This window comes from Lethenteron reissneri, chromosome 44 (assembly GCF_015708825.2).
Source record: "Lethenteron reissneri isolate LAM-NWPU_2019-01 chromosome 44, ASM1570882v1, whole genome shotgun sequence".
NCBI lineage: Eukaryota > Metazoa > Chordata > Hyperoartia > Petromyzontiformes > Petromyzontidae > Lethenteron > Lethenteron reissneri.
Genome location: NC_083822.1, coordinates 7,724,974 through 7,748,783, shown reverse-complemented (window position 1 = coordinate 7,748,783; position 23,810 = coordinate 7,724,974). Strand labels below are relative to the sequence as shown.

At 56.9% G+C, this 23,810-nt stretch overlaps 1 protein-coding gene across 1 annotated transcript in view; it reads left to right on the top strand.

Annotated features, from left to right (window-relative positions):
* Positions 1 to 23,555, top strand: part of LOC133353449 (trinucleotide repeat-containing gene 18 protein-like) — a 130,577-nt gene extending 107,022 nt beyond the window's left edge. The window contains exons 20-31 of the mRNA XM_061569712.1: positions 2,323 to 2,780; positions 3,165 to 3,293; positions 4,191 to 4,596; positions 5,035 to 5,152; positions 6,461 to 6,536; positions 9,163 to 9,271; positions 10,010 to 10,126; positions 11,050 to 11,241; positions 11,669 to 13,616; positions 14,241 to 14,418; positions 15,132 to 15,368; positions 18,234 to 23,555. Coding sequence (XP_061425696.1) covers positions 2,323 to 2,780; positions 3,165 to 3,293; positions 4,191 to 4,596; positions 5,035 to 5,152; positions 6,461 to 6,536; positions 9,163 to 9,271; positions 10,010 to 10,126; positions 11,050 to 11,241; positions 11,669 to 13,616; positions 14,241 to 14,418; positions 15,132 to 15,368; positions 18,234 to 18,443 — 4,178 coding nt within the window. The 3' untranslated portion in view covers positions 18,444 to 23,555. The remainder of the gene's footprint in view (positions 1 to 2,322; positions 2,781 to 3,164; positions 3,294 to 4,190; positions 4,597 to 5,034; positions 5,153 to 6,460; positions 6,537 to 9,162; positions 9,272 to 10,009; positions 10,127 to 11,049; positions 11,242 to 11,668; positions 13,617 to 14,240; positions 14,419 to 15,131; positions 15,369 to 18,233) is intronic.
* The last annotated feature ends 255 nt before the right edge of the window (positions 23,556 to 23,810 follow it).

Here is a 23,810-nt window from a genome sequence, read left to right as displayed (position 1 = left end):
TATCATTCCTCACTTCATGTGGCCTCAAAGTGTTTGGTGTGAACGCAATAACACCGGGGTGTGAGACTGCTGTGTTGTGTGAGTGTGTGTGTGTGTACCAAGGATGTGTGTCTATGTGTGTGAATACTTATGTATCTGAATATGTATTGTCTATATGTGTCTATCATTACGTGTGCGTTTGAGTGCGTATCTTTACTTTGAGTGGTTATGTCGTAGTTAGAGTAATGCGGCCCGAGTTCAATTCCCACTCACTGCCAATAACAGTGACGAATATAGAAACTGGTCCTGAGCCTCCCCTGGGTCGACTCAGCCTGAAACAAGTGCCTGGTACAGTGTGGAAACATCAGCACTGGGGAGACAAAGGCGGTTGGGCGTGGTGCTGGGCACACACCCATTCGTGTGCCGTGCTGGCCCCCAAAGGCTGTGCAGGGGGGGAGGGGATCTTTGTCTTTGTGTCTCGATGTCTACGTGTCCGAGTGTGTCGTCTACGTTTCTCTGCGTGTATCTCTGTGGGTGGTCTGAGCCAGCGGTCGTTTTTTCACTCCCGTTGTTTGTCGAACTTGCTTCAATTCATGGTGGCGTCGGGTGAGGGGGGTGGTGGGGAGGGAGAGAGGCAAACCCTGCCAAGTTAGCGCGTGGAAATTTGTCGAGAATTAACTGTGTGCGGAATAAAAACTCATAAAGCATTCGCTCCCTATGGGTCCGGCATCACAGCACTCGACTCATGACGCTCACGGGAACTTGCACATACACACACACATCACGCACGCACACACACACATCACACACACATCACACACACATCACACACACATCACACACACACCACGCACACACACATCACACACACACACACCACGCACACACACACACATCACGCACACACACATCACACACACACATCACGCACACACACATCGCACACACACACATCACACACACATCACACACACACACCACGCACACACATCACGCACACACATCACGCACACACACACATCACGCACACACACATCACACACACACATCACGCACACACACATCGCACACACACACATCACACACACATCACACACACACACACATCACGCACACACACACCACGCACACACATCACGCACACACATCACGCACACACATCACGCACGCACACACACATCACACACACACACACCACGCACACACATCACACACACACATCACACACACACATCACACACACACACACCACACACGCGCACACATCACGCACACACACATCACGCACACACACACATCACACATCACACACATCACACACACACATCACACACACACATCACGCACACACACACAACACACACATCACACACACACACACATCACACACAACACATCACACACACACAATCACGCACACACACACATCACACATCACACATCACACACACACATCATACACACACATCACGCACAGGTGCCACACGCGCATCACGCACACGCACACACGCATCAAGCGCTCACACTCACGCGCGCGAATACGCATCACACATGCTCCACACGCACGCGCCACACGCATCACGCGCGTGTGCACGCATCGCACACGCATCACACATGCGCCACACACATCACACACGTGTACACACTCATCCATTACCACTGATATCAGCCGTGGTCGGGAATCAAGATGAAAGTCGGCAGGTTCAGAGTGCAGCGCGCTAACCACGACACGACTGCTACCATTAATTCACAAACACACTCGCACGAAAAAAAGATCCCCCGCGTAGCCTTAGCAGACTGCTGGGGCAAGTTCTGTTAGCGAGCACCTATGAAGGCTAGCACACGAGGCAATTAGTGGGCCAACACCACACCAAACCGCCTTTGTCTCTCCAGCGCTGAGGTTTACAGACCGCACTGGTTACTTATTTAAGGATGAGACTAATACAAAGACAAAGATCCCCCATATAGCCTTAACAGACTGTGGGGGCAAGTGCTGTTAGCGAGCACCTATGAAGGCCGGAACAGTACACGAACGAGGGGGTGGGTGGCCAGCACCACGCCCGACCGCCTTTGTCTCCCGAGTGGCGATGTTTACTCACCGCACCAGGTACTCATTTAAGGCTGAGTCGACCTAGGAGAGGCCCAGAACTGGTTCAGATAATCGTCACTGGTGTTAGCCGTGAGCGGGAATCGAACCCGGGTCGCCAGGTTCATAGCGCAGCACGCTAACCGCTACACTACCGCTCCCCACACACGTACACGCACACGTGTACCCACATGCCCACATGATCCAGTTGTTAACATAGTCTCCGTCTTTGTCTTTGTTTTTATTCGTGACACCAGGCACCGATTCTCAATTTTCTGACTCGGAGGTCGACGTGAAGGTGCGAAGGACCACTCCGGCCGCCCCTCGGCCACCCAAAAAGGCCGCGCCCGTCATCTCGCGGCCCGGCAAGAGGCCCAAGCTGCTGCCGGGCCTCTCGCGGCCTCCCGGCGCCAGCACAACTCCGCCAAAAACGTCCGTGCCGATGGCCAAGTCGGCAAAGTCGAAGCCTAGGCCTACTAAGCCGAGGGTGGCGAGGCCTCCTGCCGCGCACAGCGCGATGCGAGGGGATTTCGCCGATTTTGGCACTGCCGGGATGTGGACGCTTGGCGGTGGAGGTGGTGGTGGCGGTAGCGGCGGTGGTGGCGGCGGTGGTGGTGGAGCGGCGCTGCCCATGTCGGCTTTTCTCACCGGAGGTGGAAACGGCTCGGGCCCGGCAAGCGGAGCCAGCAAGGCGAAGATGAAAGAGAAGGCAGCGGTAAGTAAAGGACATTTAAAATAAAAAGGAAATATGACGATCATGATGATTGTTGTGCCCAAGGACATGTCGTCCTTTGTCATGAAAACTACCAAACTTGTAAACGAATCGCCACCGAAAATCACGACACAGCTGATTATCGGTTCCTGTATTTGTCTCCCTGGTAGTGATGTCAATGGTATTGGCCTTAAGCGGATTAGCCGGGTTCGTTGCGCAGCCCACTAACCTCTACCATACCACTCCCCACATGCGCACACACACACTCACGTCGCCTGACCCTACGCCTGATTCGCCATCGCGAATCAGGCGTGAGCCTCTTGCCTTTGCCGCGCGCGAAGTGAACGTTAACGGGAGTGCGTCGTCCGTGTTTCGATTCCCGCTCAGCGGAAGAAGAGCGGCAAGATGGGGACCGTGGCCGTGCCAAGCCGCGCCGGCCTGTCCCAGGCCAGCCGGCCGAGCGGGAAGCCCGGCACCAAACCCAAAGCATCCAAGAGCAAGGGCGATTGCCGACCGGTGCGTGTGGTCACCTGCCCGTTGCCGCGCAGTCACTCAAACGTTCGGTCGACCGGTCACCTCGGCCGCTCAGCCGATTAAGTCACCAATGCCCTAGCAACTAAGTCACTTGATCACCTAGCCCCTGAGCCACGTTGTCACCTAGTTCCCTGGCCACGAGGTCAAACAGTCACCTTAGTAATTATGTCACCCAGTCTTATAGCAACAAAGTCACCGAGTCACCTAGCCGCTTCGCCACTTTGTCACCCACTGCCCCGGCCACTCAGTCACCTAGGCACCTAGCCCCACAGCCGCACACACACACACACCTACAAAGTCACAGTCACAATACCCTGAGTTCGCACAGCCCTCAGCTCAAATTCCAATACGGCCAGCCGTTCATTCAGCCACCCAACCAGCTTATCACTGAGCCTCACAGCAACGCAGCTGTCCAACCACACGTTCAGGCACACATTCACCCAGTCCACGTGGAAATCCATACATCCGTCCACGTCCATCTATCGACTCTGTGTAAGCACTCCGTGTTCTTTATTCCATTTGCGGTACGTTTCGGCGTGGGATTAGTGTAAATTGTGTGTTGTTGTTGTTGTTGGTGGTGGTGGTGGTGGTTTTGCTGTTGTTGGTTTGCACGTTTACACGATGCACCGTCCTGTGACTGCCTTAACTGCTGATGGTCTTCGGCTGTGGCCTATGATTCTCTCTGTAACTCTCTGCAATGACGATCTCCTATAGCTGCCAGCACTGCTGGCGGTCTTGAGCTGCTTAGCTCAGCTCAGAGTCCAAGTCAGAGTCACTCCGTCGCAAGTCACCCGGTCTGTCCGCGGGTGACTCGCCGCGACACGCTGCCATTTCACCACAGCTCCCTCCTCTTGCACCTCCCTCGCCATCTCACGGCAGGTGAGCCGCACGGCCCCCACCAGCGGCGCTTGCATCCGTCCGGTCGGACCGAGCGGAGGGGGAGGAGGAGGCGCGGGGGTCGGGCCGTGCGGCGTCGGCGTCGGCGGCAGCGTTGGTCCCGGCGGCGGTGGCGGCAGTGGCACCGGCAGCTCCGGCGGTGGCGGCGGCGGCGGCACCGGCGTTGGCGTGAGCCAAGCGGGAGGGGCGCGAGCGACCGTTCCGGACGGGCTCGCCGCCGGCGGCGCCACCGGCGCCACCGGCGCGACTGCGGCGGCGGCGCGACCGTTCGGATTCACCACCCCCGGCGGCGGGGGGAGCGGCGGAGGGGGGGGCAGCGCCACCTCGTTCTCGGACGAGGAGGACGAGGTGCCGCTCATCCGTCTGCGCGAGCGCCCGCACACGCCTGGTGAGCGCCCGCACATGTGGGCAATATGGTGGGGGTGGGGGGGTTAGGACGAACATACATGCACAAAAGACAAAGATCTCCCATATAGCCTTAGCTGACTGTTGGGGCAAGTGCTGTTAACGAGCACCCACGGAGGCCAGCACGACACACGAGTTGGTGGGTGGCCAGCACCACTCCCGGCCGTCCTTTGTCTCCCCAGTCTTGATGTTTACACACCGCACCAGGTACTCATTTGTGGCTGAGTCGACCTCAGGAAGGCCCGGTATTGGTTCAGATAATCCTCACCGGCGTTGGCCGTGAGCAGCAATCGAACTCGGCTCGCTGGGTTCATAGTGCTCACGGCTACACTATGTGCGCACACACATAAAGGAGGGAAAAGTTTCAAGATGATTAAACTGCCCTCTCCTTCACCTGCTGACCACCCTCCCCCCCCCCCAGAGCCCCCGCGCTGCTGCCTGGAGCGCTGCGACGTGCGGGATGGACTCCGCATCCTCATCCCCATGGAGGACGAGCTGCTCCACCCGGGCACCGTGCGAGCCATTCAGCCTCCTGACATGTGAGGACGCGTGTGGGTGTGTGTGTACGCACGCGCGTGTGTGTGTGTACGCACGCGTGGGTGTGTGTGTGTAGGCACGCGTGTGGGTGTACACACGCATGGGTGTGTGTGTGTACGCACGCGCGTGTGTGTGTGTACGCACGCGTGGGTGTGTGTGTGTAGGCACGCATGTGGGTGTACACACGCATGGGTGTGTGTGTGTAGGCACGCGCGTGTGTGTGTGTACGCACGCGTGGGTGTGTGTGTGTAGGCACGCGTGTGGGTGTACACACGCATGGGTGTGTGTGTGTAGGCACGCGCGTGTGTGTGTGTACGCACGCGTGGGTGTGTGTGTGTAGGCACGCGTGTGGGTGTACACACGCATGGGTGTGTGTGTGTAGGCACGCGCGTGTGTGTGTGTGTACGCACGCGCGGGTGTGTGTGTGTACGCACGCGTGGGTGTGTGTGTGTACGCACGCGTGGGTGTGTGTGTACGCACGTGTGTGTGTGTGTACGCGGTTAGCGCTCTGCGCTAGGAACCTGGCGGCCCGTGTTAGATTCCTGCTCACGGCCAACAACGGTGAGGATTATCTGAACCGGTCATGGGTCTCACCTAGATCGACTGCGGTGTGTAAACATCGCCACTGGGCTTAAAAAGGCGGCCGGGCGTGGTTTTCGCCACCTACCCCCTCGTGTGCTGTGACAGCCTCCATAGGTGCTCGCTAACAGCACTTGCCCCAGTAATCCATTCCAGGCTATACGGGGGGATCTTTGTCTTTGTACGCACAATGATGTAGACAAATATCCTCCACGTAGCCTTTAACGGACTGTTGGGGAAAGTGCTGCTAGCGAGCACCTCTGAAGGCCAACATGGCACACCAGGGGATAGGTGGCCAACACGACGCCCGGGCCGCCTTTGCCTACCCGGTGCAGATGCTCACTCACGTCACGAGGTACTCATTTGAAGCTGAGTTGACCTAGAGGATGGCCACTGATATTAGTCGTGAGCGGGAATCGAACTCGGGTCAATGGAGCCGTCGCGTCGGGTGCTAACCACTACGCTACCGCTACCCACCCAGCCCATGTCCCAAACAGTCAGCCACCCAGTAATCTACCAAAATACTCAACCAACTGTTCGTCCAGCCATCCAGCCACCCAGTGCACGGACCAGCAAGTCATCCCCGTCAACTTACCCAGTCATCGCCCAGCCAAACTACGAACCCAGGCACGGAGCCCGCTGGCTAAAGAAGCCAACGCGCCTGTCTGTTATGTGCTCGCGTGTTAACGCGTCGCGACGTCTGTGTGTGTGTGTGTCTGTGTCCGCGGCAGTTACGGCGTGGTGGTCGACGGCGAGAGGGGAAACAGGCCCCACGTCTACCCGCTCGAGCAACTGCTGCAGGAAGCGGTGGGTCATGTGCACGCACAGCGCACCCACGCGCACGGACGAACCCGTGCACGCACGCACACACGCAAGCGCGGATGGACGCGCGGACGCACGCACGTGCATGCGTGCGAAAAACACGAATACGCGCGCAAAAATGCGCACGGGAAAGAGCACGCAAACGCACGCGTAAATACAAAGACGTGCGTAGATATGCGCACACACACACACGTACATAGACAACAAGACGTACACGCACGCACAGACAGACAGACATGTTCACTTACACACTTGTGCACATGAACAGGTGCACAGAGACGCACATAACACACAGCCAAGCATTCACATACACGTCTGCAACAGCTACAGCAGCCGCCATTCGCCACCAAGTAACGGTGACATCACCGTAGTGCTTGTGCCAGACTAGGTGCAAACAAAGACAAAGAACCCTCATATAACCTTAACAGACTATTGGGGCAAGTGCTGTGAGTGAGCACCTATGAAGGCCGGCACGACACACGAGGGGGTGGGTGGCCAACACCACGCCGGACCACCTTTGTCTCCCCAGTGGCGATGTTTAAACAATGCACCAGGTACTCATTTGAGGCTGAGTCGACCTAGGGGAGGCCCAGGACCGGTTCTGATAATCGTCACTGGTGTTGGCCATGAGTGGGAATCGAACCCGGATCGTCGGGTTCATGGCGCAGCGCGCTAACCGCTACACTACCGCTCCCCACCGCTCCCCACATAAACACCCACTCACAGACACACAGATTGTTGTGGAAAGTGCTGTTAGCAGACACACCCACACACACATGCAGACACGCACACACACGCAGATACACACACACACGCAGACACGCACACACACACGCAGACACATACACGCACACGCACACACGCAGACACACACACACACCCACCCATGCACACACGCAACACACACACACACACCCACGCACATACAAGCACACGCCGGGAGAGGCACCGGGCTCAGTGGCGGTGTCGCCTGCGTCTCTGAGATAACGTTTCCTGTCACCACCCCGAGGGTCTCTGTGACATCCTTATTTTTTATTTTTTCATTTGACTTTTATTAATTTATTCAATTCATTCCACCTCGCCTCCCCACCACCACCCCCCCCACCACCTCCCCCACGACTCACCCCACCACCCCTCCCACCACCCCCCCACCACCACCCCCCCCACTACCCCCCGGCTTTTTTGTGTGTAATCTCAATGTGAGTTGGTTGCGTTTTTATTTTTTTATTTTGACACCACCGGCGTCCACGGGGCTTTGGAGGAATCCTCGCGGCGATTCCTCGTGCGGCGGGGCAGAAGTGAATTTCCGCCGTGGACCCCCGAGTTGTTCCTGTCGTTGTTTGTTTTGTTCATTCGCACGAACGCGCCGCACGGGTGAGCACTCGTCATGGTGTCGCCGAGCGGCCGAGCGGCCAGTTGCGTCGTTGTGCATCGGCCGCTTGCCCTGGCGGCGTAGCAATGGTCCGTCGCGCGGCGGCACGGGCAGCAATGCCGGATGTCGCCGGTTCTATTTCGATTCCATCCCCCACTGCGCACTAACCGGGCGAGCGCGGCGGTGTTTGCCGACGGATCGGCAGCTGGCGTACGGTGAGGTGAGGCGCGGGCTGCTCCCACCTCTTCGGGCAAACGACGTCCGGCCAAGCGCGGAAGTGCCGTGGCCCCGAATACTCTCGACGAGAGTGGCCCTCCGGAGCTCCCTCGAGAGTGGCGCAGGGAGGGCCCTTCCGGCAGTGGCGAGAGCCGGAAATTGCCGGGGGGGGGGGGGGGGCGGCATTCTAGCTCGCCACCGTTGCGCGCTAAACGTCGGCACGCACGCACAGAGAGGAAAAAAACAACACGAATCATCGCCGTTATCTCTCCTCCGCGCTGAGTGGCGTCCGTGCGTGCCCAAGGAGTGTGGCTCTGCCACACAGCGCTACGGCGAGAGCCTCTCATCGCAGATCTACAATTCATGAGGGGGCGGGGGTTCATTTGGTAGTGGCTGCTGGGTAGAGTGCGGGTGGGGGGCGTTGGGGGGGGGGCCCTGTTGTCTCATGGGCTGGCTGAGGGGGGGGGCTCTTACTCTTTAGGGGCCCCGTACCTGTCATGCACGGGCTCATCAGTCAAGCGCCGTGCCGCATTGCGCTTGATCGCTCGCCCTTTGCTCGCTGCGGAAGCCAAATCGGCTTTGGCGCGGTGGTATTAACTTTTCGTTGTTTTTGGTTTTCGGCTCGGCATGCGGGTCGTGCCCGTCTCCCGATCGCCGCTGCGCACGCCCACACACACACTGGCTCGTTGCGCGATAGAGCACACCGCTCCGTCATCACTGCCGGTTAGATATCATCGACGGCATTTGTTGCGCGCGTGCGGTTAAGACAGTGGGAGATGGCGCGACGGTTTGGGGTGGCCTTCATCCAACAGCGGAGAGATAATGGCTGATCACGCGCGATGACGATGACGACGATGACGACGATGACGACGATAGCAACGATTGCGCGCACGCGCTCTCGAACGAAGCGCACGTTCAATGGCGTGACGTACCCCGCTGCCCGTCCGGTTACACTCTCAATCGTTCCCACGCAACCTGTGATCACGTGTTGACACCCGCGTGCGTGCGTGCGTGACCCCACAGATCCTGGACGTGAAGCCACCATCGAGGCAGCTGCTGCCGGAGGGCGCGCGCGTGTGTGCCTACTGGAACCCCAAGTGCCCGTTCCTCTACCCGGGCACGGTGGTGCGCGGTGAGTGGGCACCCTAAGACAAAGATGCCCCATGTAGCCTTTGCGTACTGTTGGGGCAAGTGCTGTTAGTGAGCACCTATGAAGGCCGGCATGGCACAAGAGCGGGTGGGTGGCGAACACCACGCCCGGCCGCCTTTGTCTCCCCAGTTGTGAGGTTTACACACCACACCTAGGTGCTCATTTGAAGCTGAGTCGACCTAAGGGAGGCCCCTGACCGGTTCACATAATCGTCACTGGTGTTGGCCATGAGCAGGAATCTAACACTGGCCGCCAGGTTCATAGTGCAGAGCGCTAACCGCTACACTACCACTCCCCATAAGCACACACACGCGCACACACACACACACGCACACACACACACACGCACACACACGCACACACGCGCACACACACGCACACACACGCACACACGCGCAAACACACACGCACGCACACACACGCACACACACGCACGCACGCACAGCACGCACGCACACACGCACGCACGCACACACGCACACACACACGCACACACACGCGCACGCCTAGATGGATTGATGAGACACTTGCATAGATACATGCGTCCGTGGATAGATAATACGTAGATGCATAGCCACACCGCCCTACAATCCTGTTTGTCCGAGTTCGATTCTCAGGCACGGCTAACGATCCATTGTTGAATTGTACCTCTGTGCCTAACTCGGCTCATCCTCCTCCCCCTACACCCCCTCCCCCCGCCCACCGTGACCCCTGGCGCAGGAACCCCCCGAGCGTGCGACTCGTCGAGTCTGATCGCGATCGAGTTTGACGACGGCGACACGGGCAAGATCGCCATCACAGACGTCCGGCTCCTGCCTCCCGCCTACACGGTCACATGTAAGACGCACGCACGCACCTGCACGCACTACTGTGTACGCCCGCTTGACACGCACCCACTGCGCACGCACCCACTGGACACACGCCCATATGCTCATAAACACTCATTCATATATATGCCCATACGCTCATGTACACTTACATTCATTCATATACATTCCCATACACTAATACACACTCACCACACTCGTTCATATACATACCCATACACTAATACACACTCGCAGAACGACCAACAAACATGCCACCCCCACCTCTCCCCTGCCTCCTCCCCCTCCCCCCCTCTTCCCCGTGTGTCTCCGTCTCTCCACCTCCCCGGCGCCTCCAGCCCCGTGCCGGCCGGTCAGCTCCCATCTCACTCACTGTCTCCGTGTAAATGTCACTGCTGGTCCGAGCACACGCTCAGCCCCTGGCACTCAGGGGAGTCCACAGGGGAGCAGAGAGAGATGGGGGAGTAGAGAGAGAGATGGGGTGGTAGAGAGAGATGGGGTGGTAGAAAGAGAGATGGGGGAGTAGAGAGAGAGATGGGGTGGTAGAAAGAGAGATGGGGGAGTAGAGAGAGAGATGGGGTAGTAGAGAAAGAGATGGCGGTGTAGAGAGAGATGGAGTAGAGAGAGATTGGGGGAGTAGGCTGTGGTATGGTATTGAGTGTACCATGATGCCATGCGACGTGAGTTGTCAAAGGCGGGCGTCTCTCTCGGGCGTGGCACGGAGCGGCGCTGTGTTCCGACATGCTTTAGTAGCGTGGTGCGGTGCGTGTGTGGTGCGGTGTGTTGCTGCAGCGGAGAGTGGCGTTTGGTTTTGGTGCGGTGTGATACAGCGGGGCGTGACGTGCGGTGTGCCAGTGCGACGCAGCGGGGCGTGCCGTGCGGTGTCGGTGCGCTGACCCGCCGTGCCGTGCGTCTCCGTGCGTCTCCGCGCAGGCACGGAGCCCGCGCCCGCCCTGCTCCTGCACAGCAGGGACCCGCGGCGTGCCCGCAGGGTGGCCACCGGGGAGGGGGCCATGGACGGGGCCCACCCCTCCTCCACGGGCAACGCCGCTGCCCACTCAGGCGCCAAGGGCAAAGCGCGGGGCGTCAAGACGGCGAGAGCGGCGGTGAAGGGCGGCAAGCGCGGTGAGTCGCCGCGTCGTTCGCCCCACGCGTCACGACTCGGCGCTTATCCTTAGTGCGTCAAATCAAGCCTCCCGTAAACCGCGTGGCTTCTGTGTGGCCACGCCCACTCTGAACCCCTCCCCTCTCCCTGGCGCCGCCTGCTGTGAGAACAGACGCCGCTCCTCCGTGCAGCACAGAGGAGCAGCGTCGAGGCCCTGGTGTAGCCTCCCTCATCCTCATCTTTCCTGACCCTCTGCTCCCATTTCTCCATTCCTTGTCCATCCTTTTCCTCTCATTCCCCGTTTTTTCTCTTCTCTCTTCTCTCTCCCGTTCCTTTATCTTTTCACATTCATTGCTGTATCCTTCACTTTACTGTGTTGCGTCATATTGCACCTGCGTTTGCATTGTTCTGCACCTGTGCCAAGCCGCTGTCGCCTCGTGCACTGAGCCGCGTGCCTCCCTCATTTCCCCCTGCCACAGTCAAACCACCGCGGAAGGACACCCTGCCTGCCGACCTCCTGGTCGCCATGGCTGCGGACACGGACCTGTCGGAGGACTGACGACGACGACGATGACGACGACGACGATGACGTCATCACCGGCAACATCGACGAGAAACCCGCGTCGAGACTCGGACCCTCCGCACAGCAGCAGCAACCCCCGCTGGCGCTCAAACCCCACCGGCCGCGGCAGCCCACGCGGACGCGCAGCGCCAAGCCCAAAGCAGCGGGGCCATTTGCCGGCCGCGCCGACACGCCGGCGCCAAAGCCGAAGCGGCCCAAGTCCAAGGCGGCGTCGGCAAACCCGGTCGGCCTGGGACAGCCGCAGCAGCAGCAGCACCAGCAGCAGCAGCAGAGGCAGGCGCCAGCAGCGACTCACGCCATCGCCTCCCCTACCTCCTCCTCCTCGTCGACGTCGACGCCGCCACAGGGCTCGTCGATGTTCTCGCTGGCGTCTTTCACGCGGAGCGCCGACGGCGGCGGCGAGGGGAGCTGCGGGAACCCGTTCCTCTCCTACCTCCCCAGCCCCGGCGCCCAGCAGCCGAGGGCCGCCGCCCGTAGCAAGGACGGCGGCATGCCGGCGCCATCGCCGGTCAAGGCCGGGTCGGCGACGGCCGGGGGAGCCGGCGGTAGCGGAGGCAGCAGCGCCAACGGCGGCGGCGCCGGCGGCAACGGCAACAAGCGCAAGGCCGAGCAGGAAGTTCTCATCAAGCTGGACCAGGAGGGCGTCATCTTCCCGAAGAACAAGAAGACGAAGGCGCTGATGATGCAAGAGGGGCGCAAGCTGGCCTCCGGCGATCTGGGACGATCGGGGAGCGGCGGCGGAGGCAACGGCGCTCCCGCGGGGCAGGTGACGCCGGCGCCGACGTTCAGCGGAAGCAGCGGCGCCGGCACCAAAGCAGGCGCGGGGCCGGTGGGCAGCCCGCTGACCCCGTCCGTGACCCCGCTACCGTCGGAGATCCCCGCCAAGTCGGTGCGGGTGGCGCTCCCCAAGCTGCCCGCTGGCGCGGCTGTGTACGGGTTTGGAAAATATGGCGGCGGCGGTGGCGGCGGCGCTGACGATGAGAGGGTGGCGCAAGCACAAGGGGCGGCGGCCGCGGCGGCGGCGTCTTCGTCGTCGTCGTCCACCTCGTCGTCCCGCGCGCGGACCGAGGGGCGAGCATTCAGCGAAAGCGAGAGCGGCGGGCGCAGCGAGAGCTCCGAGAGTTCCTCCGACTCGGACACGGACGACGGCGGCGGTCGCGCGGTCGCCGCGGCGACGACGTCGACGGCGGCGGCGGCGACAACGGCGGCGGTTACCCCGGCAACGGCGGCGACGTCGTCGGTCACCCCGGCAACGGCGGCGACGAGGGCCAGGACCGAGCCGTCGGCGGTGGCGGCGGCGGCGCCCTTTGCGTCTCGCTCCAACACCTCGTCCTCCACCTCGTCCAACACCTCGTCCAACACCTCGTCGTCCTCGGCATCCAACTCGTCGTCGACGTCGTCGTCGTCATCCTCGTCATCCTCGTCGTCCTCGTCGTCCGAGGGGGACGACTCGTCTTACAGCTCCGGGTCGGACTCGCCGTCTGAGGGAGAGGAGATGGAAGAGGAGGAGGACGGGGACGACGACGTGGACTTGGAAGATGTCGATGACGAGGATGACGACGATGACGAGGAGGACGACGACGATGATGATGACGGTGGCCGCGGGGAGGTGGGGCCGGCGTTGTCGCAGCCGCAGAGCTCGGCCCGGCAGATGGCTGACGCCAACTCCACCCCTGGTGGCGGTGGAGGAGGAGGAGGCGGTGGACCTACCAGTGGTGGTGGAGGAGGAGGAGGTGGTGGAGGAGGTGGAGCCGATGAGGTGGGCGCGGCAGCAACATCGACAATAGCGGCCAAGTCGAAACCCAAAACAGGGTGAGGTTCGCGACCCCGGATTGTGTGACCTCAAATCGTCGCTAGCTGTAATGCACGCACGCACACGCGGCTACTCACATGCATGCCCAACTTTGGCCATCATCTCTCCGGGGTCATTAAAATCAGTACCACTTTTTGGGAGGGTCAGCAATAGAGGGAGGTCAACAGTGGGCTGTGATTTTTCACTGCAGAAGAGCACTTCCCAATGATAGTTTGTGCTTGAGCATGCTTAACACGGCTTTGACACAATGAAACGTCAGCTTCAATTATATAATGCTATTATTATAAAAGTTCACGTCACTCACTCGCCCACTCACTCACTCACTCACGCAACCACCCACCCACTCGCCCACTCGTCCACCCACCCACTCATCCACTAACTCACTCACCCACTCACTTTCTAACCCACTCACTCACCCACTCACCCACTAACTCACTCACCTACTCCCTCACCCACTCACTCACTTTCCAACCCACTCACTCACCCACTCACCCACCAATTCACTCACCTACTCACTCACTCACCTGCTCACCCACTCACTCTCCATCCCACTCAATCGTTCACTCGCCCACCCACTCACTCACTCACCCTGCTGCTGCTGCTGCTGGGTGTGCCCTTGACAGTGGAGCGAGGCAGCGGGGAGTCTCGAGGCGAGAGGGCCGAGCGTCGGGGGGGGCCCCCAGCAGGGAGCCCCCGGGAGGGGGACGTCGCGAGCGCCTCCCGTCCGTGGAGAACCGGCCCAAGATCGCCGCCTTCCTCCCCGTCAGACAGCTGTGGAAGTGGTCGGGAAAACCCACGCAGGTGAGCCGCGGCGGTGACGAGCAGCATGCCGCTGCTCGCTCATGGTGATGATCGTGACGCTCGGTGGTGGTGGTGGTGACGGTACAATTCCACCGTTGATTCAACTGGCGTGCCAGGAGGATGGAATCGAACCGGCGACTTCCGGGTCGCAAGCCCAGTGTGCTGACCGTTACAACCCAGGGGGCTGTGTCGTCACGAGGAGCGGAATATTGCGACGTCGAATTTATTCGATTTTAAAATCGATCAGAACAACGTCAACGCTCTGATAACCGTCGCCGGTGTCGGTGCCCCGTGAGCGGGAATCGAACTCGGGTCGCCGGGGTTTTTCGTCTTTTTTTTTTTCCAGCGTAGTTGGTATATTTGTAATGTTTTCATTTAAATATTTCACCTGTTTCATTTCTGACGGTGGATCATCTCATGTGCACGTGTCCCATCATTTCCACGCGATGTAGCTCGGTCATTTTAACCACCTCTATTGGAGGCCAATCAGTTGCAGAACAGCACCCTCCTCTTGCTTATACACCAAATGATAACAGAACTTTATTTGGAAAAAGATTTATTTTTATAACATCAATAAAAAGCGTATGTAAAAATCAAATAACCAAACCAAGTTCTTGACAATATCCCGTGTCCTCTACAATTTTCCGTCTCGGAACGCTCACCGCCGCAACTCCCGCTCCCCCGCCCCCACCTCCACCGCCCCACCCCCGCAGCGGCGTGGCGTCAAGGGCAAGGCGCGCAAGCTGTTCTACAAGGCGGTGGTGCGCGGCAAGGAGACGATCCGCCTGGGGGACTGCGCCGTCTTCCTCTCGGCCGGGCGGCCCAACCTGCCCTACGTGGGGCGCATCGAGAGCATGTGGGAGTCGTGGGGCAGCCACATGGTGGTGCGCGTCAAGTGGTTCTACCACCCCGAGGAGACGCGCCTGGGCAAGAAGCCGGCCGACGGCAAGGTACGATCGCCGGCGCTCCTAGTAGCCGTGGGGGAGGAGGCGGTGCGGAGAAGCAATGCCCGGTGTGGGGGTGGGGGGGTGGGGGGGCGGCTGCCCCGGGCACCCTCCCCCCACCTCCAATGGGGGTTGGCGCAGCCGCCGCCATCGCGAGCAGCCGTCGTCGTTGTTGTAAACGAAGCAAGCGGCTGGCCCGGAGGGGGCTCACGTGTGCGCGTGTTTTATTGTTGTTGCTGTTGCTGTTGTTTTGGTGGGGTCAGCGCTTTGCCCAGAATGTGAAGCCAAGGCTCGGTGTGGAGAACCTTCGTGAAAATCCCCGGTTAGGCGCTTCTTTGGCGAAGGAAGTTTTGTCCGTGTCGACCGGACGGTTGTGTTAGTTTCGTTGTCGTGCTCCTGGCACGCGTGCCGTTTTACGCGAGCACTTTGGATCCCTCCCGAGTGCAGACGCTGAGGAATCAAAGGAACTGGCCGAATTTCAAAGAGCGATTTTTTCTTTTTTTTACGTATGTTATTAAACTGATTCACCTGGATAATTTGGTTGAGATGGAGCACGTAATGACACGCACGCAAAGTGGCAGGTCCCTCTCGGGACACGTGGATTCACGGAGACACTGGCGTACGCCGGCAGCGGCTACTCACATACACCCATCAAATCACATAGAGACCCATCGACCCGCATAGAGACCCTTATACTCACAAAGAGACCCACGGACTCACACAGGGACCCACATCTAGACTTACATATAGAGATGCATAGACTGACAGACTTAATATGGGCCTTCCCTCCCCGAACCACCCCTCTGCCTCCCCTCCCCCCTATTATTCCCTCTCAACCACCCCCCTCCCCGCCCCTCCCTTACCTCGCTTCCCCTCTCAGGAGAGCCATTGTGTTTTGGACAAGATTTGTATTTGAGAGGGGGGGGGGCGAGCGAAGCTCACTTGAGCAGGCAATTTAGCGCGAATCTGAGACGGCCCCTTACCGCCGTATTACTTGGCAAACCGCCGTTTCTGTGCTCGGCTCATGATTCCGTCGCTTGCTTTCCTTTCCTTCCCCCCACCCCCCACCCCGTCTCGCAAAAAAAAACGCATGGAACAAAAAAAAACCCATGTAATTTGTCTCCTCGCGGCATCTGCTGCACGCGCAAAGGGGCGCGGCGGGGAGAGGCGCGCGCGCACGCGAGGGATTACGCCGAGAGACGGAGCGACGCACGGGTTAATGGAACGCGCGTGGAGTGTAGAGGCGTTCGTATTGACCGTTGGGGGGGGGGGGGGGGCTTTGCTCGCGACGGAGTGGCAGAGAGGGGTGCGGCTACCGCGGAGATGGAGCGCTGAAACCAGCTCGTGCGCAGGAGCTCGGTGAATGGTTGCGTCGTGTGAGACCGTGAGAGATGGAGGCGGGCTGGGGAGTCCTTCATCCAGCAGTGGATCGATCAAGGATTTTAATGATGATGATATAGATAGACACTTTGCCAATCCACTGCTGGATGAAGGCCTCCCCATGACCATACTCCACCACACTCTTGAGTGGTACGGGTTATGGAGAGGCGCAGGACTGGTTTAAACATCGCCTGCTACTCGTGTTAGCCATGGCCAGGAATCGAACTCGGGTCCCAGGGCGTCACAGTGCAGTGCGCTAACCGCTTGCACCACCGCTCCACCCACGTAGATGCTTACCGATGACGATAGAGAGAGTGAGAAAAAATACTGAAAGTGTGACTCGTCTCTGTCTGAGCAATATATATTCTTTTATATATTTTTTTTCTCTGCAGATTCACAGCCAATATTCGGCGAGAAAATTCACTGAGATTGTGCGCCCATTGACGAATGGAGAGATTGTGTTCGGATTGTTCGGTATCGGACGAATCGCAAATAAAATATCAAGTTCCCCCCGCGGTGTTTATCGTTTGGGGGGTGGGGGGCGAAGTAGACCCCCGCACGGCGACCTTGGACCCGCACTCGTCCCGTCGCGACGTGCGGAGTCTTCGGCCGCGGCATTTCTTTTATTTGTTTTAATGAAAATGTGCGACGCGTCTTCGCGTTTTGCGGGGACGTTTTTTTTCGTGTCTTCTTTATGTAACTTTTCTTTACGAGTTAAACTAAATACATTTTACGTATATATTACCACTCTTGGTTGCTGAGTGGGGATGGTAGCGCACTGCGCTATGAACCCGGCATCTTGATTTCAATTCCCCCACCAGCATCAGTGGTTGGTGATATCAAAAGCAGGTCAGGGCCTGCTATGGATCGAATCAGCCTTAAATGAACACTGTATATTGTTCATGAGAGTCCTGCTTGCGATGCGTCGACTGATTTTTCCAATGATTTTCGTATTTTGATTGTAGGTCGCACAGTGGCCATCGCGTGCTGACGTCAGGGTCCAAATTTTGCGAATTTTGTTTTTATTACACCACAAAATACTGAATTGGAGACAAAGCGTAGCGATCGTCCCCCCCTAAACTGGCAGACTGATGTCCCAGCTCACACTTGCAAATGAGACCCATCCTTGTCTCTTGAGTTAAAGAAAATGCACGTGATTGACAGGTCATTTAATTATATTGTCCTTTTCTCTCTCCCTGTTCCCTTTGTGTCCCATTCACCAACCTTTCCCTCTCCTGGAATCAAACATCAACATTATCATCATCATCATAATCATTACCAACATCGTCATCATAACCAATTACCATCACCGTCCGATCTACACACTACCACCTTTCTCCTCCCTCCATCAACAACATCTTCACCACCGCCATTATTATCACTATCCGTTTATCTATCTATCATCAACGACGCCACCACTACCACGATCATCACCACCACCTCCCCCGCCCCTTCCTCTCCCACCCGCCACCACTGCCGTCGCCCTGCCAGCGCGCCCTCTACCAGTCGGAGCACGCCGACGAGAACGACGTGCAGACCATCTCGCACCGCTGCCAGGTGGTGAGCCTGTGCCAGTACGAGCAGATGACGCGCGGCAGCAAGCGTCACCAGCGCGACGACGACCTCTACTACCTCGCCGGCTCCTACGACCCCACGGCCGGCGTGCTGCTCGACACGCGGGGGCTGCCCATCCTCTGCTGACCCCCCCCCCAACCCCCAAAACCCCCCTCCCTTCTGGGATGTAACGAAAACGCCGGAAGTGCTGATGAATACCAAAAGGGCGGCGATGGTGACGACGACCTTGGGAAGCGAAGCTGGACGATGGAATGGTGGAGCTTGCGCCGTGACCCTAATTGGCGAGCCAACCAGCTGCTAGTTACTAGCACCTGCGCTGGCTGAGCCTAGACAATGTGCCGATCAGCCACTGGTACTAAGTAGCATCATCCGATGGCCCTTAGCAACGAGCCAACCAGCCATCCATTTGTACTCGTACTCGCACTGACCAACACAAGCTTGTCAAATGCGTTTTAATCCCTGAACTATCATCCTAACCAAGCAGCCAACTGTGGAAGCTAGTACAAGTCCTCCCACTGAACCTGACCCTAGCCCCCTACCTCCTCACTCTCCCCCCTGGCACCTTGGCCACCTCTCTCTTCAGTGCTGAGATGTGTCGTGCCATCTGGGCCACATTGGCTGGCAGATTGATGATTTTTTTTTGCTCTTTGCTCATCACACTCGCGCCTACGTTTTATATTCCGTCATCTTTGAACGGTAATTTTTTTTCTATTTATTTTTATTTTCAGTTCAATGCGGATACGTAACGACATTAATGGTGGCTTTTTTTCACCATCGTTTTGTACAAGTGCTGTTTGACAAGGTGCCCTTAAAGTGTTTCAAGGTATTTTTTAAAATGTTAATCATTTGCAATTAAAATTTTCTATTTTTACTTGCTGATGTTTCACCGAGAGAATCACCATCACCGCGATTATTTTGCGGAAAATGTCTTACAATTTCGTGCTCAATGTTGTAATCATTATTATCTCACGCAATTAATTCACAAAGTAGTATTAAAAAAGCCAACAAGCAAGTAGGGCTGATGTAAATGGCACGTAGAGTTTAGCGCAGTCGTTCTTATTCAACATTAATATATTTGTGTAAGTTTTAGCTTTTTACTTTCCACCTTAGTGGTAGCACTGACGCTCCCAACGCACCCCTGGACTCGCACTTGCCGAAGCCGCCCGTAACACAAGGTCACAGGTGCACTGCGCGGGTCCTGTCACAGCCTCGGCAGAAAGCCCCCAGATCAAGGCGCATTGGGCTGCCACCTTTGTTCGTCAGAGCCACGTGTTCGCTGCGTCGCAGTTTGTTCGTTGAATTCGTCGACACATCGTTAGTCGATTTTTGTTTTGTTTCATTTATAGGGTTGTGGACGATTGCGCGTGAGTGCGTTGATACACGAGGACCCGACCTAGGCTGACCCGTGGATATTTAACTTCTTGCCTGCGGAACGACGACCGCCGGCAGAAAGAAGTGTTTGTCGCTTGCGGCGGCGGGACTTTTATTTTGTATTCTATCGAGGACTACCGCGCGGACTGTGGATCGGAGAGGTCCCACTGGTGCTTTTGTGGCACTGAAAACAGAATTACGACGAAAACCGCGAAACGTCGATTTAGACCGACACGTGGAATCACAAAGAACGCTTACTTTAATCCTTTGATTCGTTTTTTTTTAAGAAACATTGTAAATACGAGAAGACTGGCGACCTCATGATGCGTTGGCCCTCCCGCCGGGGTTTTATTTTTTGCCGGCGGTTGGGCGGGCGGGCAGGCGAGCGGGCGAGCGGGCGCGAACCTGAGCCCGACCCTCTCTTGTTAAGTCGACTACTTTTATTCGAATACCAAAGCACCTTCCGAGAAGCTGCTAAAGTTGAAACCGTCAACTACTGGAGACCCCCCCCCCCCCTCCCTGGGGTCGCACTGGTGCTGAACGCCCAAGGAAACCGTTTTCACGCGGGCCGCCGTGTCCATTGCCTGCGAGTTTGACGAAGGCGGTGGTTGCGGTGTGGAACGAAAGTCTGGTGGTGGGGTGATCGGGTAATTTTGTATTATTCTTGGGTTAATTGCTTTTTGGGGAGGGGACATGAGTGGATGATTTTGTAGGGAGGAGGGGGGTGAGGTGGTGGAGGAAGATGTCGATGAGAGGAGGAGGACGATGAGACGGTTGAAAAACAGCACTTCTTCACTGCCGCCCGCTGCTTTCTTCAATAGCGCGATTGGGAGTGCGACAATCAGAAAACAATCGACGGACTCTGCCCTCGCCGCCAACGTCGGACGTGGCGGACGGACGGAACCCTCCGTGTGTGCGGACGCTCGTCGGGAAAGATTCGCTAGAGATTCGGGAGACTTGAACCCCATCCCCCTGCCCCTTCCCTCCTCCCTCCCGTTAACTTTTGCGGACGCGTCGCTGTAAACCCCAGTTGAACGTCGCTTTGTACATAAATGTTATCGTTGTGTTTGGCAGGTGTCCGACTCTTGGCGTAAAAATGCTCGAACACACCGGTTGTATGTCGTCGTTCCGTGGCTTGCCCGTCGACCCTCGTCACACCACGAAACAGACTGATAATTGCGCAGCGTGTAAAATAAAGAAGAGGAGGAGAGAGATCGAGGGGGCGATAGCCGGGTACTGCTGCTGCCGCTGTCACGGTCCATCTCCCGGGTTTGTAAAATAAATCAAACGTGGAAACAACTCAAGTGTTTCGATTACCGTCGTCCCCTAGCACGTGGTATCCATACATGTATTATTACGATCGTTATCATTGTTGTGACTGTCATTGCCGCCGTACCGGTAGGGGCCGGGCTGTGCTCGACGGTTTGCGTTCACAATCACGAGCGCTGTGTTTAAAAGGGAAGTTCAATACTGTATTGGGAGCGTCTGCGCGTTTGCTGTGCAAACCTTCAAAATGAGCGTCGTCGAATTTATCGTTTCGCTTCCCGAGCCGCTGCGCTCGGGTGTCGTTCGTCCGCACGCGGGCGGCGGGAGCGGTGGCGCTGTGGTTAGCGCGACGTGCTACGAACCACGTACGTGTGTATATATTTCTATGGGTTGCATCGTCAACAACCACCGATCACTGATTATATATATTTTCGAGTGAGCATATCTGTGTGTGTGTGTGCGCGCGTGTGTATATATATTTTTTAGGTTCATCACGTCGCACACCACGGCTGATCGCCGCTATGCCGAGGCGCAAATTTGCGAACTCTCCCGAAAGCCATCGGGACGTTTTCTTTGTTATTTTAATTGGGCCCCGAGGTTCCTCCTCCCCTCGGACAGCAGCGGCGGCAGCGGCGGCGGCAACGGCGGGCGGTCTCGTGGGCCCGGCGACATGACGGGGGTGATGATGCACTGTTAACGCGACCGTCTCTGGAGAAAGTGGGGCAATAGACACGGGCGGATTCCCATGACCCCCCCCCCCCCCGGCTGTAAGCGTCGGTTAACCCTAACGCCGTCCCCGACCACTTGACGACCTGTTGATTTATTGCGACGAAGATGACGACGGTGGAGATGATGATGATGTTTCGGGGGCTTGAATTTCCCAACTGAATATTTTTTTTTCTCAGTCACTGGTGGACTTGAAGCACGTGGCTAGGTAGTGATGGGGCATACTTGATGTGGTGTGCCGGGTGCGGTTAAATGTTTTGTTGGCGCGAGGGCGGGGGAGGAGGCTGCTGATACGGAAAAAGCCCGGCTGAAATTCTAGCCCCGTTGAGGATGACGACGCTTGATGATTTATTGCGGAGATGATGATTAATGATGATGATTACTACTAATACTACTATTGCTATTGTTGTTATCAAAGAGTAAAAAAAACAAAAAAAAACTGGAAGTGTTGAAAACCGCCACGTTTGAGCAGTTTTAGAAAAATGTAAAAAATGAAAATTAGACGCTCAAAAAATCGAACGCTTGTAAAAAAAAGAAAGAAATTAATTTTGTTTAAGAAAATATTATAATTATTACAAAAAATGAAACTCTCGGATTTGAAGAGGCAATCGTAAATGGTGCTGGTTCACCTGAATTTCTGTTTGTTGTCGTTCCCCCTCTCTTTGTTATGACGACGACGACGATTGCCGGTGACGCGATTGGGACGTGCGCGTGTGATGATGACCCCAACATCGTAGCCGCTCTGCTAACTCTGACCGCTCTTACGTGGGGGGTGGTGGGTAGTGGGGGGTGGGTGGTGGCGGCGTTGGTGGGCACGCGCGATGACACCACGAGCGGGGGGTCCGCACGTCTCTGTGAGTCACCGCTAACAAACGCCACCGGCCACTACTGATGGAAGAGGCTTCTCGCGACTTTTATTTCCCAAGCCCTGTACAAACTCCATCCCCCCCCTCCCCCCCCTAAACAAAACACATGCAGCTGACATCCCGTGTAAAATTTTTTTTTATGAAAAATAAAATAATACAAGTTAAACCCTTACAAAAAAATGAAACCTGTATTTAATGAGTAAATAACAACGACCAATATACTGGCGGGAGGTTTCCTGCCAAATCGGTTACAAAACAACAACAACAACAAGAACGGACTCCCGTTTGTGGGATTTATGTTTCTTCATCATCATCATCATTATTATTGCGGGTAATAATCACGATGTCCACGCACACGCAATGCCCTCCAGACGGGGACCCGCTCAAGCTGAGTCCGTTCGGCCAGCGTCTACGCGAGGAAGCGGTCGCCCCGGACAGGGTTTGGGGGGGTGGGGGTGCTCTCCACACCGTCACGCAAACCTCCGTCCGTCCGAGGAGGGTGAGCACCCTGCGTGAGCTGGAACCTTTGCCGTGGGGCACGTTGGGTCCGAAACGAGATTCGAAATGCATGCCCCGTATGTGCCCCCCCCCCCATCTGAAGACACGAAACGAAATCATAATATCACAACCGCGGTGGTGGCGCCGACGGCATCGGCTCTCAGCTGCTGTACATACAACGTAACCCCGTTCTACTTTTTAGTTTTTTTTTTGGTTCTCTCCGTTATATTTTTGTTTCGTGTCTTGGGTTTATTTTGTATTGACACTACGAAAATGTAAGCATTGCTTATAACAAAAAAAAGGCATTTTCAGTTTATACAAATGTTTTGAGTATTTAATTTTTGTATTCTGCACTTGTACCAATAAAACACGGTAAGACGCAGCGATGGACACTCTGCGGACGACTGCTTATGTGGATGGGTGTTGTGCTGGTTGGCTGGGTGCTGTGTTGGTTGGGTGGGTGCTGTTTTGGCTGGATAACGTGACGTGTTGGCTGGGTGAGTTGACGGGTGAATGTTTTGGCTGGTTGATGTGGTAGCCATGTGGATGGGTCATTTGTTGGGTCGATCGGTGATGTGTTGGCTGGATAGATGGGTCCTGTTTTGTCTCGGTGGATGGTCGATGTGTTGACTTGGTAGATGGGTCATGCATTGGCTGGATGCTGTATTGGCTGGAGTAGATGTCTTGGTATTGAGTGGCTGGGTGGATGGGCACAGTGTTAACTGTGTGACTGGGCACTGTGTTGCCTGTGTAGATGGGTGCTATG